Genomic DNA, 18,301 nt, shown 5'->3' on the forward strand with positions numbered 1-18,301 from the left:
TGAGAGAGTGGCATTTGAAAGTGAACAACTGAATGCATCTTCCCAAAAATCTTTGATGAAACCATCTGTCTCTGTCCAATGAGGACGTATACTCTGAAGAAAGTCTTTAAAGTTGTGAATCTCCTTGAAGTGAATAGCAAAGGATATAGCACCATGGTACATTCGTATATTAATAGAATTTCTTTGAAGTTTATATAATATGAAATCAATTTGGGTAGCTGTAATCCATACTTTTCCTTCATGTGATGTCTTTCGATGAAATAGTAATTGAGTTACCTCCATTATCTTTAAAGCAAATGACAACCATATAATAAATCTACTTTCTCCGTATACAAGAACTGCATTGGCTCTGCTGGTTCTGAAAGTTGGTAACAAAATCCTTGAGTCCTCCAGCATTTCAAGTTCGTTACTGTTATAATTTATATTGAATTTAAGTCTTTCTGTGAATGCCGAACAGATTCCATTCTGGAAAAACAGTTTTTCAATTGTCTGTAAGAAACGTTCCCCAGCTTCGTTAGCTGGAGTGATGAGCCCAACCCATTTCCATCTGAAATGCAGAAGTAACAGGATAATTCCGCGATACTGAAGGTCTTCATTGGGGACCATGCGGTAAAAGGAAGGGAACTTAGTTCCATCATTTATGGCGGGTTCAAATGAACCATATGAAATCTGGAAAAAGCAAAAGCCAAATGTTTTCAAGTGGAAACAAGAACTCAATATATTCCGATTTATTTAAATATAAACGCATGCACGCACACACACACACACACACACACACACAGAGAGAGAATATATATCTATATCCCAAATGGACAAGTTTAGGGACAGCACGAACCACAGCTTACATAGAAAAACAGAGATTATTTTGCTCAACTTTTTCTGTAGATATTTATATCATTTTATTTTGTCATCATTATTGCTTTATACTTGTACACATGGATTGTATCCAAGAATAGGGAGCATTTAACAAGGCTCATATTAATATACTAAGTGGATGATTAAACAAAACTCCAAGATGGAAGTGGAGTGATAGAAATTGTTGATCTTGCTCTTCTACTCTGTAACTTTTATAATGATAGTATGCAGAGCGTGATTCTCTATCTGCTAAGAACACTTTCAGGAAGATTTCCTGGGAAATCCTGAAGCTCTTCATTAGATTGTATATGCTATTCTTCTCAGAGCACAATAAACCACATAATATAAAATATCAGTAAAATGCAAAATAATGTACCAGCACTAATTAGAACAACTAAAAACACAAATTGCCCTTCTTACAAACATTGTTGGAGTATGCATAATATGCCCCTTTTGTTCATTTTTCCACCCCATATATATGAATCAGTAGATTCCTACTGCAAGGAAAGTATGAAATCTCTGTTTTTCAATACCCATATTCTACCTGTGGAATCTTGAAAAGACCTAAGACGTTTGCCATGCACCAGGAAGTATCAGAGCTAAGTCCCCCAATGACTCCTATTACATTTTTCTGGATGCCACATCTGTAGTTGGGAACAAAGTGATGTGATTTAAAGATCAGGTCCAGAGTGTTTCGGTAGGTCATCTTGGAATCATAATAGCTGTCATAGATGTGGAAACCGAGAGAGACATTGGGCAACATCCTGGGATTCTCATTGATCTCATCAATAGCAAACACCAAAGCAAGGATGTGCTGGTAGAACTTTGTCACCACCCTGGAAATGAAATGAGATTTTGTTTGATGGGGAAATTAAACAGTGCACTGAATCTAGATATGAGAGATTCACCTGCCTGCCTATAAAGAGAGGATGAAGCCAGCAAAGTTTATTTATTTATTTATTTGGGCAATAGAACGATACTGTCTCATTAAAAAAGGTGTTGCACATGTTTGTTTTCACAGCTTGAAAATTTGGGTATCATCAACAAAGTTGAGTACCAGAATACTTGGCTATATGCTTTTCATATTTTTTTCTGCTGTCACTTTTCTATTTCGCCTACTCTCTTTTCTACCTCTCTTTACAAAATTAGACTCGAACAATGAGCTTTATTATTATTATTATTGACAGTATGGACATAGCCTATATGCACAGAGATTTCGAATAATAGCTCTCCACACATTTAAAAAATAAAGTTCTAAAGCTATGCCCCCTTCAAATCAATAAAAATTATTTTCAGACAGATACAGCATATAAGGAATAATTAAAATACTATTAATTACCGGTTACTTACACTGGAGTATCAATGAAGTCCTGGGAAGGGTGTTTCTTGAAGAATAATTCAGCGACTATGTAATAGATATGAGATGCCATTGCACCAATGACCAGGTCACCTGGCTCATGCCACTCGTGTGGAACATGGACAGGATTATTAGTTGTGCATTCAACACTTTGTACTTGGGACACCAGATTGGGGAGCAGCAGAAGCAGCAGGAGCAACATCCTGATGGCAAATTCCCTTTTCTGCATCGACTCCCCTGCTTCCCTCTAGACTATTATTACCCTCCTCTACCTGATCTAAATAAAGCAAAGTGGGTGGCAGCTGACTCTGTCAATTTGGAACTTTAAGGAACACGTATCCACCTTATTGTTAACTTGAACACTGTCACAACAGAATGCCTAACAAGATACAGTGATTTGATATGAAAGAGGGAAACTGATAACTGATAAGTAACAGAGCCCAGCCTAATTGTCTATGGAGCACTGAGGAGCTTATAATCACTTCAGGCTTGCTTGTTGATTCAGGCTCAGTCAGATGGATTGATTATTGTATTTTTCATAATGATAGGGGAGAGAATCGCTTCCGCAGTGTTTTTGGATTCTATGGCGCATCAGTAGTAGGGCAACTGCCAAAATATTACCATTATTTGTTAAAAATATTTTTTTTCTTGATTTCCCTATATTGTTCTAATTTAAGCATCCTTATAACAATACCAATTATATCTAATTCATGCAATTATGAATGCAAATTATTCAAGTGTCCTATTATATAATTTAATTAAACTGCCCCCCCTTGCTTGGCAGACCTGATTGCTTCATTCTTCTACATATTTTTGTGTTCCACTATGTTACTAATTTCCATTACATTCCATTCAAATAAAATAATCCCTTATATAACAGCTACAGTCTTGTGATTTCTATTTGTGTTGGTATGTTATTTAATTTAGGGACCCAGGTGGCGCTGTGGTTAGACCACTGAGCCTAGGACTTGCTGATCAGAAGGTTGGCGGTTCGAATCCCTGTGACAGGGTGAGCTCCCGTTGCTTGGTCCCAGCTCCTGCCAACCTAGCAGTTCGAAAGCACATCCAATTGCAAGTAGATAAATAGGAACCGCTACAGCAGGAAGGTAAACGGCGTTTCCATGTGCTGCTCTGGTTTGCCAGAAGCGGCTTTGTCATGCTGGCCACATGACCTGGAAGCTATACGCCGGCTCCCTCGGCCAATAATGCGAGATGAGCGCGCAGCCCCAGAGTCGGTCACGACTGGACCTAATGGTCAGGGGTCCCTTTACCTTTATTATGTAATTTATATAAAGTTTCAAGTGAGGAACTCTAAATGTATTCTTTATTCTTTCCTGCGTGATAGGTTTCCCCCATAATGTTTTCCCGTCCATACATGCTATTGTGTCCTTCATTCCTACAGCCATTGATGTTCCCATCATGCCCTGGGAGAAGCAGTTATCCCACAGTTTCCAAAAGTCACTCCATCGCTTTGTCCTGTAATTCGGCTTCCAGTAAAAAAGCAGTGTTAACCATTTTTTACTGCCTAGGAGGAACGGTCTGAACCCAGACTGCAGATAATTAATCCAAACACCATTCTCACAGCTGGCAGAAATTATGGAGAGCATCCAAGCCTTATCAAGATGTGGAGACTGTGGGTAATAGCATGAGTAGACTTTAGAAACAGCACATCTGTATTCTCTGAATAAAACTATTTTAAAAAACAAAGAAAAATGTCTGTTTTAAAGTTCTCCTTCTTCTATTCCCCAGCTGCCTGGTGTGAGAGAGATAAAGAATGTAGAGCCCTCAACTATTTCACGATGTGTGTTCCTTCTGGTATCCTGTGTTGTCTTCAACATGAATTTGCAGATTAAATGAAATATTTGATAAGAGACTTTTTATGTGGCTTAGGACCCTCGTACCTACGGGACCGCCTCTCCTGGTATGTCCGGCAGAGGACCCTACTGTCCACAAATATCAACATTTTGGAGATCCCTATCCATAAGGTGGTTAGACTGGTCTCAACTAGGGCCAGGGCTTTTTCAGTACTGCCCCCGACTTGGTGGAACGCTCTCTCACAGGAGACCAGGGCCCTGCGGGATTTGATATCTTTCCGCAGCGCCTCCAAGATGGAGCTGTTCCCCCTGCCCGTTGGGATGGACTCAGTCTAACACCTATGTTTTTCCTTCATTATGGTTTTGATTTGGGCCATTTTAAAATAAGGCTACATTTAAAAAATAAAAAATGAACTGTATTTTAACCTGCATTTTAATTAATTGTTTTTCTTTCTTTTATATTGTAATTTTACTGCTGTTGGCCGCCCGGAGCCCGGTTTTGAATGGGGAGGGCGGGGTATAAATAAAAGTTTATTCTTATTCTTACTTTTATTCTTAATCAAGCACTCATATATATACAACATCCATCAACTTAACCCTTTCTTATTGATAGTCTGACAGTTTTGCTATTACCGTGAGAATCTATTTGATTCAAAGGTACCGCAGTACATATCAGGGGTGTATAGAGTGTTGCACATCTCTGTACCCTGTGTTGTCTTCAACATGAATTTGCAGATTACATGAAATAATTGATAAAAGACTTTTTATTAATAATCAAGCACTCATATATGTACAACATCCATCAACTTAACCCTTTCTTATTGATAGTCTGACAGTTTTGCTATTACCGTGAGAATCTATTTGATTCAAAGGTACCGCAGTACATATCAGGGGTGTATAGAGTGTTGCACATCTCTGTACCCTGTGTTGTCTTCAACATGAATTTGCAGATTACATGAAATAATTGATAAAAGACTTTTTATTAATAATCAAGCACTCATATATGTACAACATCCATAAACTTAACCCTTTCTTAATTGATAGTCTGACAGTTTTGCTATTAAGAATCTATTTGATTCAAAATTACAGTAATACATATCAGGGGGATTGTAAGTAACTCTAGTGGGGAACAAGTCATGCTCCTTCTGGGGTAGTTTGTCTACCTCTGATCCCCACCCTGCACTCAGCTCTCACCTGTGGCTCCTAGAAGCTGTCAAGATGCAACAGCAGCCACACCCCAGGAAACATATACAACTGGCTGCCTATACCAGGAGAGGGGAGACAATGGGCCTCAAATCCTCAGTGAGTTGGGGAATTTCTCTGCATGCAAAGACAGGATCTGGCAGATTGAGTGGATGAGAGTGAAAGTGGGTCGAATGCTCAAAAAGGTGGCTACTGCTGGTGCTGTAGAGGTAAGTGAGGGGCAGATGGGTCTCGTAAAGCTGGGAAGGGAGCCCATCTAGGAGAAGGGAACTTTGAGCTTAAACCACCATTGTTTTACAGCTTTACTCCTTTGGGTGTAGAGCCTGAGGCAAAATTTGTACCCATTGCCTTCAAGACACCTGTGGGAGATGAAAAAGGTAAGGACCAAACTCTACAAATATCCGGAGTAGGCACCTGGAAAGTGATACCAGCGAGCAGGTCCATGTATTCTCAGACCCAACAGAACCACAAATTCCACTGTCATTTATACCTTTCTTTGTGTTAACTGCTCTTTGTTGTTCAGGTCAGGCCTCACCACAATAATGTAGCATTTCGGTGTGAAAATGCAAGCCAGTAACCCAGCACCAGAAGCAAAGATGGAGAAGATCTCCACAGCCACCATGTATTTTCCTCTGGTGCTCAGGTAGGTTGGAATGAAGGAGAGCCAAACGCTGCAGAAGACCAGCATGCTGAAGGTGATGAACTTGGCTTCGTTGAAAGTGTCAGGCAACTTCCTGGCTAGGAAGGCCACCGTGAAGCTGACAGTGGCCAGGAAGCCCATGTAGCCCAAAACACAATAGAACATGAGGACTGACCCTTCATTACAAAGAAATATGATTTCTTCTGTCATTGAGTGCATGTCCACATCTGGGAATGGGGGAGAGGTTGCCAGCCAGAGAACACAGATCCCAACTTGAACAATGGAGCAGGAAAAGACAATGGAATAAGCCAGTTCTTTGCCTACCCATTTCCTCATATTGGTTCCTGGTTTAGTAGCCATGAATGCCAAAACCACCAGTACAGTTTTGGCTAAGATGCTGGAGAGGGCCACAGAGAAGACGATGCCGAAAGCAGTTTGCCGGAGAAGGCAGGTCACCTTATTAGGTTTTCCGATGAACAACACAGAAGAGAGGAAGGACAAGAGGAGGGAGATAAGGAGACCGTAGGTGAGGCTTCGGTTGTTGGCTTTGACTATGGCTGTATCACAATGCTTAATGAAGATGCCAAGCACCAGAATTGTGATCAGAGAGAATAGAAGTGCAGAGGAAGTTGAAACAATGGCCAGGGTTTCATCAAAGGATAGGAAGTTTGGTATCTTAGGAATGCATAGATACTGGCCGCTGTTGGAATATTGATCTGCTGGGCAACTGACACATGTTTCCATGTCTGAAAACAAACAAACAATGTGTGACAATTTGAAGCAAACATAACTAATCTTAAGAATTTTCTCATCACTGGTCCATCTAGCATAGTGTATTCTACCTGAAAATGTTTCTGACCTAGGCTAAATGCCTTCCCTCTTAATGCATCAACATTAAATTTCATGTATTAAATTTGGAATTTTTACACCAAGAACATCTGTTTTTAGTGCCCTCCTTCCTTTTTCTTAGAACCACATATACTGCACAGCAAAATGAGAAATACATTACAGCTGAAATCTTTGAAGCCCAGAAAGGTGTGGTTGATTTTATTTTCCGCCTCTCATGAAACAACCTAAAGAAGTTGAAGGTGAATCATATTGCCTACAATTTAAATAATTTTCTTCAAGCCATTCGAAATATAAAGTTACATAAATGAGATCAACACATCAATTTGATTTAAACCTGTCCTTCTCCAGCAGTTTTATAACCACGGAATTGCCAGCGAGCCCAGACCTTACTAAAATAAATTGCGTTTTTTGGTATTGTCTTAAGATGACATCTCCCACCTTTCTCATTTGAGATCATTCCTTCTGGACATGGATCACAATCATAGCAGCAAAACTTCTTCCCCTCCTTCTTTTTCTTCCCGTATCCAGAATGGCAGATGTCATTACATATAGAAGGGGGTGGCACCTATCCAAAGAGGTAGGTAGAGATAAATGCTTTGCGGGATTTATCGAATATCCAGTATCAGGTGATGTAACAGTACATACGATTTGGCACATACGGTGGAGTAAAAAGCTGCTCCTCTAAGCATTATACAAACTCAAGAAACCTGGAATATTCATACGTAGACCATCCACCCTTTCAGCTGCACCAGAATTCAGTCTAACCTCACCTCACCACCCAACTGCATTTTCTTCAAGGATATAAAATACCAGGAAATATTCTAGAGAATACCATCAATACCAGGAAAGATTCTAAAGCAGATCATTAAGCAAATGGTCTGTGAGCACCTAGAAAGATCACTATAAGTCAGCATGTGTTTCTGAAAAATAAGTCATGTCAGACTAATTTGATCTCATTTTTTGACAGAATCACAAGCCTGGTAGATGAAGGGAACGCTGTGGATGTAGCCTATCTTGATTTCAGCAAGGCCTTTATAAAACTAACTCGAAAGAATGTTGGAAATGCAAAAAGAAATTAGGAAATTATTACCATTGCTGGTGGCTGTGTGATAAAATACATGAATTCTGGAACAATGTGTATGAAAAATTAAAAAAGATGCTTAAGTTTACATTTGAGAAAAAACCAGAGATAATGTTATTGAGTATGGTGCCAGATAATTTCCCTAACGATAGGAAAAATATATTATTATATGCATGTGCTGCAGCTCGCCTTCTCATAGCAAAGAACTGGAAAGGAGAGAAAGTACCAACAATTGGTGAATGGCAAGTAAAATTAGTGGAATTCATGAACTTAGCAAAGATGACAGCAGCAATTAGAGATATCCCGATACAGAAAAGTAAAGCAGAATGGAAATATGTTGAAGAGTATCTTAAAAAAGAGAAAATAAACACAAGTTTGGTGATATGCTTTGAGTAAAATACATATAGGATGAATAACAAATGGGTAATTAATGGAGGAAATGTTAAATTGGTAGATAATGCGGGGATAGAGATAAAGCAGGACAAGGTAGAACTGATAAAGGGAAGCAATGTTCAAACAATAGGAAATATGTTTTTGTTTTTTTTCCCTTTTTTCTTTTTCTTTTTTAATCTGTATTATATTTCTATGTTTATGTAAGTGTTGTTTTTTACCTGGTATGTATATGTATGTGTGTATGCACACATATTACATATGCACGGGAGTATATATATATGCTATACTCCTTTTTTTCTTCTTTTTCTTCTTCTTTTTTTTCTTTTTTTTTCTTTTTTTTTTTTTTCTCTTTTTTCTCTTCTACTTCTTTTTCTACCTCATTGATTTATGCTTTATGATTTTGTTATGTAACTTTGATATATAATTTATGATTTATGGTATATGTTTTATGTTCTCGTTTGTAATTATAAAATACGAAATAAAGGTTTGTTTAAAATTTAAAAAAAAAAAAAAAAAAAAAAAAAAAAGACAAGGTGCCCCATGACATTCTTGTAAAGAAGCTGGTAAAATGCGGGATAGACACATAGCTGCCAAGTTCTCCCTTTTTTAAAGGGAAATTCCCTTATGGTGAATAGGCTTCCTCGCGAGAAAAGGGAAAACGTGGCAGCTATGGATAGACAGTGCTACCATTCAGTGGATTTGTAACTGGCTGACTGACCAAACCCAAAGGGTGCTCATCAATGGCTCCTCCTCATCCTGGGGAGTAGTGACTAGTGGGGTGCCACAGGGTTCTGTCTTGGGCCCAGTCTTGTTCAACATCTTTATCAATGACTTGGATGATGGGCTTGAGGGCATCCTGATCAAGTTTGCAGATGACACCGAATTGGGAGGGGTGGCTAATACCCCAGAGGACAGGATCACATTTCAAAATGACCTTAACCGATTAGACAACTGGGCCAAAGCAAACAAGATGAATTTTAACAAGGAGAAATATAAAGTACTACACTTGGGCAAAAAAAGAAAGAAAGAAAAAGAAAGGCACAAATACAGGATGGGAGACACCTCGCTTGAGAGCAGTACATGTGAAAAGGATCTAGGAGTCTTGGTAGACCACAAACTTGACACGAGTCAACAGTGTGGTGCAGCAGCTAAAAAAGCCAATGCAATTCTGGGCTGCATCAATAGGAGTATAGCATCTAGATCAGGGGTCCCCAGACTTACCGCGCAGCGGGCCGGTGCCCGCAGCGCCGACCGCGCGGCGGGCCGGAGGGCAGGGGAGTGCGCGTGCAGTGGGCCGGAGGGCGGGGGAGTGCGCGCCCGTTCGCATGCGCACACGCACACGGTCGGGGGGGAAAATCACCGAAAATCGCTTGTGCGCATGCGTATGGGCCTCCCCTGACCCGGAAGTGCATCGGAAATGACCTCTTCTGGGTCGGGAGAGGCCCATGCGCATGCGCACAAAGGATTTTCGGCGATTTTTTGCCGATTTTTAAGATCGTCGCCGCGCCGCGCACTGTAAGAGCGGGCGGCGGCAGCGGGCGGCGGGGGTCGTTGCGGGCCGGATTGGGAGGCCGATTGGGCCGCATCCGGCCCGGGGGCCGTAGTTTGGGTACCCCTGATCTAGATGAAGGGAAGTAATAGTACCACCGTATTTTGCTCTGGTCAGACCTCACCTGGAGTACTGTGTCCAGTTCTGGGCACCGCAGTTCAAGAAGGATACTGACAAGCTGGAAAGTGTCCAGAAGAGGGCAACCAAAATGGTCAAAGGCCTGGAAACGATGCCTTATGAGTAACAGCTTAGGGAGCTGGGTATATTTAGCCTGGAGAAGGGAAGATTAAGGGGTGATATGATAGCCATGTTCAAATATATAAAAGGATGTCATATAGAGGAGGGAGAAAGGTTGTTTTCTGCTGCTCCAGAGAAGTGGACACGGAGCAATGGATTCAAACTACAAGAAAGAAGATTCCCCCTAAACATTAGGAAGAACTCCCTGACTGTAAGAGCTGTTTGGCAGTGGAATTTGCTACCAAGGAGTGTGATGGAGTCTCCTTCTTTGTTGGTCTTTAAGCAGAGGCTTGACATATATATGTCAAGAATGCTTTGATGATGTTTCCTGCTTGGCAGGGGGTTGGACTGGATGGCCCTTGTGGTCTCTTCCAACTCTATGACTCTATGATTCTATGATAAAATATGTTATTTATTGTGACTCAAAGAGATGGAAATTAAAGGTACCCCGTTACAGTGGTTCTGTTCCTACTTGCAGGGTCACTCTAGGAAACTTTGATTTCCCTTTAGGACCCATTCTGTCCTTTGTTGCCATTCATCATCTGTATGAAACTCTCCGGAATCATATCCTAGGATCCAGAACACAGTGTCATCTGTCTGCTGATGATCTGCGGCTCTATTCCCCCATTCCATTGGAGAAAGAGGTGGTGAAGGTATTGGACAGGTGTCTGGACAGAGTGATGGATTGGATGGGGGCTGAATCCTGCTAAGAGGGAAACGCTTTGGGAATGTGGTTCCTACTCCTGACCTGTTGTGGGAGAGGTTGCACTCCCTCTGAGGCCAGGAGTTCTTACGTCTGGGACTACTCACCACTAGAGTCTTAAGTGGCTTCTGTGGCTAGGAGGGGTGACTTCCACCTTAAACCTGTTCACCAGCTACAACTGCTCCTAGATGTATGCACCCTGAAATTAGCATCACACAAACTCAGGCAGATTTTAATGTTCCTTCTCAGCCCAAACTTAGTCTTCAATCTAATGCAACTAACTGAAGATTTGCCTCAGGGATTCCACAAACAGGAATGTTGGCCAATGCTGGAGTCTCTGATGAGTTGTTCTTCCTTCTTAGTGTGAGATGTCTTCTGTGCCTGTTGATTTTTTTGGTATTGTGGCTGATTTTAAAAAAATGTACTGATAGATCTTACAGTACTTCTTATAGGACAATGTTTTCTCCTAGATGGTTTATAGGTGTAAAATAAAAATACGGCGAATTTCAGTCTCACATGCAATATATTATCATGTATGCAGTCAAACACGCAGGGCCTTAGAAGATGATGGTGGAAACATAGAGGAAAAATTAAAGTAGTATTCATGTAGATTGAAATCTTCTTATTTTAAGAAAATATTTTCAGTAGGAATATCAAAGTTAATAATGTCTTAAGTTCTTTTGTTACATCCCATATTGTGGATAACCACAAATTATGGCATTTCAGGGACTATGCATTTACTTCCCATACCTGAGTGAAGACTCTGTGCCATTTGATTCCATCTTCATTAATGGTGAGCTCTTTGCCAGGAGGGGCCTGAGGATCCAGCCTTCCCACTTTGACTCTGATGTATGATCTATTTGGGAAAGTGACCAAGTTGGTAATATCAAAGCCAGCTGCTAACTCTCCATTTTCATTTAATGTAATTTCATCCTCAGCACTGTTGTTGAATGAGATTCTCTGCAGGAATGAGTGGAGCTAAGTGGAAAGAGAATCAAAAAGTCTATAGTCTGATTAAGATTGTTGGATCGCATCCCTAGATGGAATCAATTCCTTTTCCTCTAGGAGTTAAACACTTCAGTTCACAATGGAGAGCATCTATATTTCAGTTGCACATACAAGAAGAGTAGGAAACCATGAATCAGTCTCAATTGAACAGCCAAGAGACTTTCATAAAGAAATGTTGAGGAGAGTTAAGCCTATAGACCTGCTTGCTTGGAATCAGCCTATGTCAAGACCCAAGAAAGGGAAGGAATTTGAGAAGTCATGTAAGAGAAGAGATGGGAGCTCATGCTTTCAAAACTTTGGAAGGCAACATGAGAACGTCTTACTGGACCTTTCCTTAGTTTACAGAGTGCATTTGTGCAAGGTTGGATGTTGGATGCAGAGGAGTGGTAGGAAGCAGAAGCTGGGGAAACCCAAAGGGACACCCCTAGGAATGGAGGCTCAGAGCCAGGGGATTGGTGGCGGGATGACAAGGAGTGTTCAGTGGGAGAAGAGGGAGCTGACTGGGAGGAGGAGGTGTCAGAAACTGAAGAGGCAACAGGGTTAAGGGAGCAGGAAGAGGCAGACAGCAATCTAGGCTCAGAGGTAGAAGAGTAGGATAGAGAGAAAGAGGGTCTAGAGCAGGGGTCAGCAAACTTTTTTAGCAGGGGGCCGGTCCACTGTCCCTCAGACCTTGTGGGGAGCTGGACTATATTTTGAAAAAAAAATTTGAACGAATTCTTATGCCCCACAAATAACCCAGAGATGCATTTTAAATAAAAGGACACATTCTACTAATGTAAAAATACCAGGCAGGCCCCACAAATAACCCAGAGATGCAGAGGATACATTCTACTCATTGAAGAACATGCTGATTTCCGGACCATCCGCGAGCTGGACTGAGAAGGCGTTTGGGCTGCATCCGACCCCCAGGCCTTAGTTTGGAGAACCCTGGTCTAGAGACATTGATCAAACATTTTGCTAACATCTTCTGGGGACAAGTGGTAAGGCCAGGTTTGGCTTAAGGGCCCAGAAACCCCTTGTGGTGGGCAGACAGGGAAATATGAGGATTTGGGGAAGGGCCTTCCAGGATGTGCCCAAGCAGCAGCAGCTCCCTGATTGACTGCTCTTCTGTTTTCTCTTGGACAGGATGAGGATCCCCACAGAAGCCAGTGCCTGGGGTTTGGGGTCCTGGTTGTGATCCCTCAGAATTATGTGCCCGGGGCCATGCATTCCTGGCCCCCAACCTTCCACCACTGGGAGATTGGACAGGATAAGGAGAAAGAGACAATTGTGGAGGAATTTGGAGAGAAAACAGAGGGGTTTGCAGTGTGGAGCAGGTGGTTGTCACAGATTCACATATGTTTAGTTGTTGGTAGACCTTTGCTTGTGAAAGTCTATTCCATCTAAAGTCAGTTTAGTATAATTATAGGAAATATTATATTTCTCAGCTTTTAAATTTACTTAAGGTTTATTTTAAATTTCTTAAGTTTTATTGCTTTATTGATGATTAAATGGCTACTCACATAATGTATCAATGCAGTAAATACAAAGCCTTAAGTGGAAAATATACCTGCCAAGGTTCTACAAATTGAGGAGAGAGTTTTCCCATAGCCTCTCTTCTTTTGCTGATTGTTCCAGCCAATTGCTTGCTATTTAAGGCATGTGCCAAAGCATAGACAGCATTATAGATACTGTAGCTGTGGCTGGTCATGCTCATTTCAAAAAATGGTGCAGGAAGGCTCTCCAGCATCTCCTCTCCAGTGCACTTCTTTTTTGAGCGAGTGGAATTTGAAAGTGAACAGATGAATGCATCTTCCCAAAAATCTTTGATAAAACCATCTGTCTCTTCCCAATGAGGACTTATACTCTGAATAAAGTCTTTAAAGTTGTGAATCTCCCTGAAGTGAATTGCAAAGGATATAGCACCATGGAACATTCGTATATTAATATCAATAATTTTTTGAAGGCTATATAATATGAAATTAATTTGGGCAGTTGTAATCCATACTTTTCCTTCAAGTGACTTCTCTTGAGGAAATAGTAGCTGAGTTACCGCCATTAAACTTAAAGCATTTGACAACCATATAATAAATCTACTTTCTCCATATACAAGAACTGCATTGGCTTTGTAGCTTGCTAAAGTTGAAAACAATACCCTTTTGTCTATCATTTCTAGTTTGTTACTGTTATAATTTATATTGAATTCCACTCTTTCTGTGAATGCCGAACAGATTCCATTCCGGAAAAACATTTTTTCAATTGTCTGTAAGAAACGTTCCCCCGCTTCGTTAGCTGGAGTGATGAGCCCAACCCATTTCCATCCGAAATGCAGAAGTAACAGGATAATTCCGCGATACTGAAGGTCTTCATTGGGGACCATGCGGTAAAAGGAAGGGAACTTGGTTCCATCATTTATGGCGGGTTCAAATAAACCATATGAAATCTGGAAAATCAAAAGCCAAAGGTTTCAAAGTAGAAACAAGAACTCAAGATATTCCAATTTATTTAGATATAAACACACACACACCCCACAAATATATTGAATATATATAGAATTTGGGAAGCAGGTGGCGCTGTGGGTTAAACCACAGAGTCTAGGGCTTGCTGATCAGAAGGTCGGCGGTTCGAATCCCTGCAACGGGGTGAGCTCCCATTGCTTAGTACCAGCTCCTGCCCACCTAGCAGTTCGAAGCACATCAAAAAGCAAGTAGATAAATAGGGACCGCTCCGGTGGGAAGGTAAACGGCGTTTCCGTGCACTGCTCTGATTCGCCAGAAGCAGCTTTGTCATGCTGGCCAAATGACCCAGAAGCTGTCTGCGGACAAACGCCGGCTTCCTTGGCCTATAGAGCGAGATGAGTGCCGCAACCTCAGAGTCGGACACGACTGGACCTGATGGTCAGGGGCCCCTTTGCCTTTATCTTTACCTATATCCTAAGTTTACCAATTTTAGGGGCAGCACCAACCCCAACTTATATAGTAAAACACAGAAAATCTTCCTCAATGTTTCCTGTAGATATTTATTGTTATTATTTATATGACCTTAAAGCTGAAATAAACTGATTTGTTTTGTTATTATTATAGCATCATCACAGCTTCATTCCTGTACATATTGATTGTATCCAGGAATAGGGGAGCATTTATCATGGCTCATGTTAATATACAAAGTGGATGATTAAACAAAACTCCAAGATGGAAGTGGAGTAATAGAAATTGTTGATCATGTACTTTTGGTCTGTAACCTTTATAGTGATTGTAGGGGGAGGTTGATTTTCTATCTACTAAGAACTCTCTTGGAAAGATTTCCTGGGAAATCCTGAAGATCTCCATTAGATTGTACATGCTATTCTTCTCTGAGCACAATCAACCAAATCATATAAAATATCATTAAAATGCAAAATACTGTACCAGCATTAATTAAAACAACTAAAATGATTTCCAGCAATGCAGCAGAATAGCACAAGAGTGACAGCACTATGTATATAACACTGAATTGACAGATGACAAATGAACAATAGCAAGAAAACAGTGTTTTCAATCAGCCTCTTAAAATGAACAATGTTGATTAACAGGAAGGTAGCCGTATTGGTCTGGGTCGAAGTAAAATAAAAAAATTCCTTCAGTAGCACCTTAAAGACCAACTAAGTTTTTATTTTGGTATGAGCTTTTGTGTGCATGCACACTTCTTCAGATGTTGATTAACATCATACTTTGGGAAAGGACTATCTTGATTTTTAAGTGGAAGAACATTTATAGTTAATGTGTTCTCAGTTATTTTTGCCTATGAAGGTAAACGTAAAGATGAAAGGACCCCTGACCATTGGGTCCAATCGGGACCCACTCTGGGGTTGCGGCGCTCATCTCGCATTATTGGCTGAGGGAGCCGGCATACAGGTTCCAGATCATGTGGCCAGCATGACAAAGTCGCTTCTGGCGAACCAGAGCGGCACACGGAAATGCTGTTTACTCCCCGCCAGAGCGGTACCTATTTATCTACTTGCAGTTGGATGTGCTTTCGAACTGCTAGGTTGGCAGGAGCTGGGACCGAGCAACAGGAGTTCACCCCATTGTGGGGATTTGAACCGCCGACCTTCTGATTGACAAGCCCTAGCCTCTGTGGTTTAACCCACACATTGCCACCCACGTCCTATGAAGCCAAAGTCAAAATCACATATTGAGTAGCTCACAGGAAGCCAGTGCAGAGTTTCAGGACTGATATATATGAACCAGTCAAGGTGCCTCCTTTACAAACTTGAAATCTTCTATTAACTATATTAAACACAAATTGCCCTTCTTACACACACATTGTTTTATATGTATATTATGCCCCTTTTACATTGTCCATTTTCCTACTCCATATCTATGAATCAGTAGATTCCTAATGCAAGCAAAGCATGAAATCTCTGTTTTTCAAAGGCCATATCCTACCTGTGGAATCTTGAAAAGACCTAAAACATTTGCCATGCACCAGGAAGTATCAGAGCTAAGTCCCCCAATGACTCCTATTACGTTTTTGTGGATGCCACACCTGTAGTTGGGAACAAAGTGATGTGATTTAAAGATCAGGTCCAGAGTGTTTCGGTAGGTCATCTTGGAATCATAATAGCTGTCATAGATGTGGAACCCGAGAGAGACATTGGGCAACATCCTGGGATTCTCGTTGATCTCATCAACAGCAAACACCAAAGCAAGGATGTGCTGGTAGAACTTTGTCACCACCCTGCAAATGAAGTGAGATTTTATTTGATGGGAAAATTAAACAGCGCACAGAATCTAGATATGAGAGATTCACCTGCCTGCTTGTTTTTTTCAGCAACTCATGTTTGTTTTCGCCACCTTGAAAATTTGGGTATCATCAAAAAAGTTCAGTAACATAATACTTGGCTATATGCTTTTCCTATTCTTTATGCTGTCACTTTTCTGTTTCACCTACTCTCTTTTCTATTTCTCTTTACACAATTAGACTCAAAAAAGCTTATTGTCCATTGAAATTATGCACATAGCCTATATGCACAGAGATTTCTAAAAAAATCTCTCCACATAGTTTAAAAATAAAGTTCTAAACCTATCCCCCCTTCAAATCAATCAAAGTTATTTTCAGTCTGATATAGCATATTAGGAATAATTAAAATAATATTAATTACAGGTTACTTACAGTGGAGTATCAATGGAGTCCCGGGAAGGGTTTTTCTTGAAGGAAACCTTGGGGACTATATAATACATATGAGATGCCATTGCACCAATGACCAGGTCACCTGGCTCATACCACTCGTGTGGAACATGGACAGGATTATTAGTTGTGCATTTAACACTTTGTACTTGGGACACCAGATTGGGGAGCAGCAGGAGCAACATCCTGATGGCAAATTCCCTTGTCTGCATGGACTCCCCTGGTTCTCTCTAGAGCATTCCTACTCTCCTCCACTTGATCTGAACAAGACAAATTGGGTGGCAGCTGACTCTGTCAATTTCGCACTTTAAGGGACACGTATCCACCTTATTGGTAACTTGAACACTGTCACAACAGAATGCCTTGGATGCCAAATAAGATACAGTGATTTGATATGAAAGAAGGAAACTGATAACTGATAAGTAACAGAGCCCAGCCTAGTTTTCTATGGAGCACTGAGGAGCTTATAATCATTTCAGGCTTGCTTGTTGATTCTTTTTCTCAACTGTGGCATCAGGAGGTTCCATCAGGTGGATTGATTATTGTAATTTTCACAATGATAGGGGAGAGAATAACTTGTGCAGTGTTTTTGTATTCTAAGGCGCATCAGCAGTTGGGGATTTGCCAACATATGATATTATTATTTTTAAAATATATTTTTAATAGATTTCCCAATATTGTTCCAATAGAAGCCTCATTATAACAATACCAATTTTATCTAATTAATGCAATTATGAATGCCAATAATTCAAATGTCAAATTATATGATTTAATTAAACTAGCCCCTTTTATGCTAGATTTGATGGCTTCATTCTTCTTCATTATTTCTGTGTTCCACTATGTTAATAATTTCCATTACATTCAATGCAGTCTTGTGATTTCAATTTGTGTTGGCATATTAGATGATTTATATAAAATTTCAAGTGAGGAATTCTAAATGTATTCCTTATTCTTTCCTGCGTGATAGGCTTCCCCCATAATGTTTTCCCGTCCATATTAGCTATTGTGTCCTTCATTGCTACAACTGTTAATGGTTCCCATCATGCCCTGGGAGAAGCGGTTATCCCACAGTTTCCAAAAGTCACTCCATCACTTTGACCTGTGCTTCTGCTTCCAGTAAAAAAGCAGTGTTCACCATTCCCCCCCCCCCAGCCTAGGAGGAATGGTCTCAACCCAGACTGCAGATAGTTAATCCAAACAATTCTATTCCTGCAGCTGGTAGACCGGAAGCTGTATCTGCCAATGTAATTATATCTGTCACAGCACAAAATCATAGGTAAGGAATGAACCTACAAGGTCATCTAATTCACTCCTTGCTATGGCAGGATATCTAGAGTTGAGCTGACTCCATCCTTTTCCCGCTTCCTAATTTGGGAGATCCTCCACTCTCCCACCTATGTAACCCTGATCAGACATGGGTGCCATCACCCTAACTGAATTGTGGCAGAAATTATGGAGAGCATC

The 18,301-nt window shown here is 40.7% G+C and overlaps 1 protein-coding gene across 1 annotated transcript; it reads right to left on the reverse strand.

Annotated features, from left to right (window-relative positions):
* Positions 1-5,713: 5,713 nt before the first annotated feature.
* LOC118095596 (vomeronasal type-2 receptor 26-like) lies at positions 5,714-16,902 on the reverse strand. Its single transcript, XM_060281339.1, has 6 exons — positions 16,823-16,902; positions 16,096-16,387; positions 13,824-14,111; positions 11,432-11,659; positions 7,157-7,211; positions 5,714-6,615 (listed from the first exon to the last, which is right to left on the reverse strand). Exons 1-6 carry the CDS (start codon positions 16,900-16,902, stop codon positions 5,714-5,716), a joined length of 1,845 nt encoding a protein of 614 aa, XP_060137322.1.
* Positions 16,903-18,301: the final 1,399 nt, after the last annotated feature.

The sequence above is a fragment of the Zootoca vivipara genome, chromosome 13 (assembly GCF_963506605.1).
Source record: "Zootoca vivipara chromosome 13, rZooViv1.1, whole genome shotgun sequence".
NCBI lineage: Eukaryota > Metazoa > Chordata > Lepidosauria > Squamata > Lacertidae > Zootoca > Zootoca vivipara.

Excerpts from the sequence above, each read along its gene's own strand:
- LOC118095596 (XM_060281339.1), bottom strand. The coding sequence starts at position 16,902 with ATGGCATCTCATATGTATTATATAGTCCCCAAGGTTTCCTTCAAGAAA. Across the intron at positions 14,112-16,095 it reads GTCTTTTCAAGATTCCACAG|ATTTCATATGGTTTATTTGA; the intron begins GTAGGATATGGC and ends TTGATTTTCCAG. Across the intron at positions 7,212-11,431 it reads GGCACAGAGTCTTCACTCAG|TTTTGCTGCTATGATTGTGA; the intron begins GTATGGGAAGTA and ends GAGGGGAAGAAG.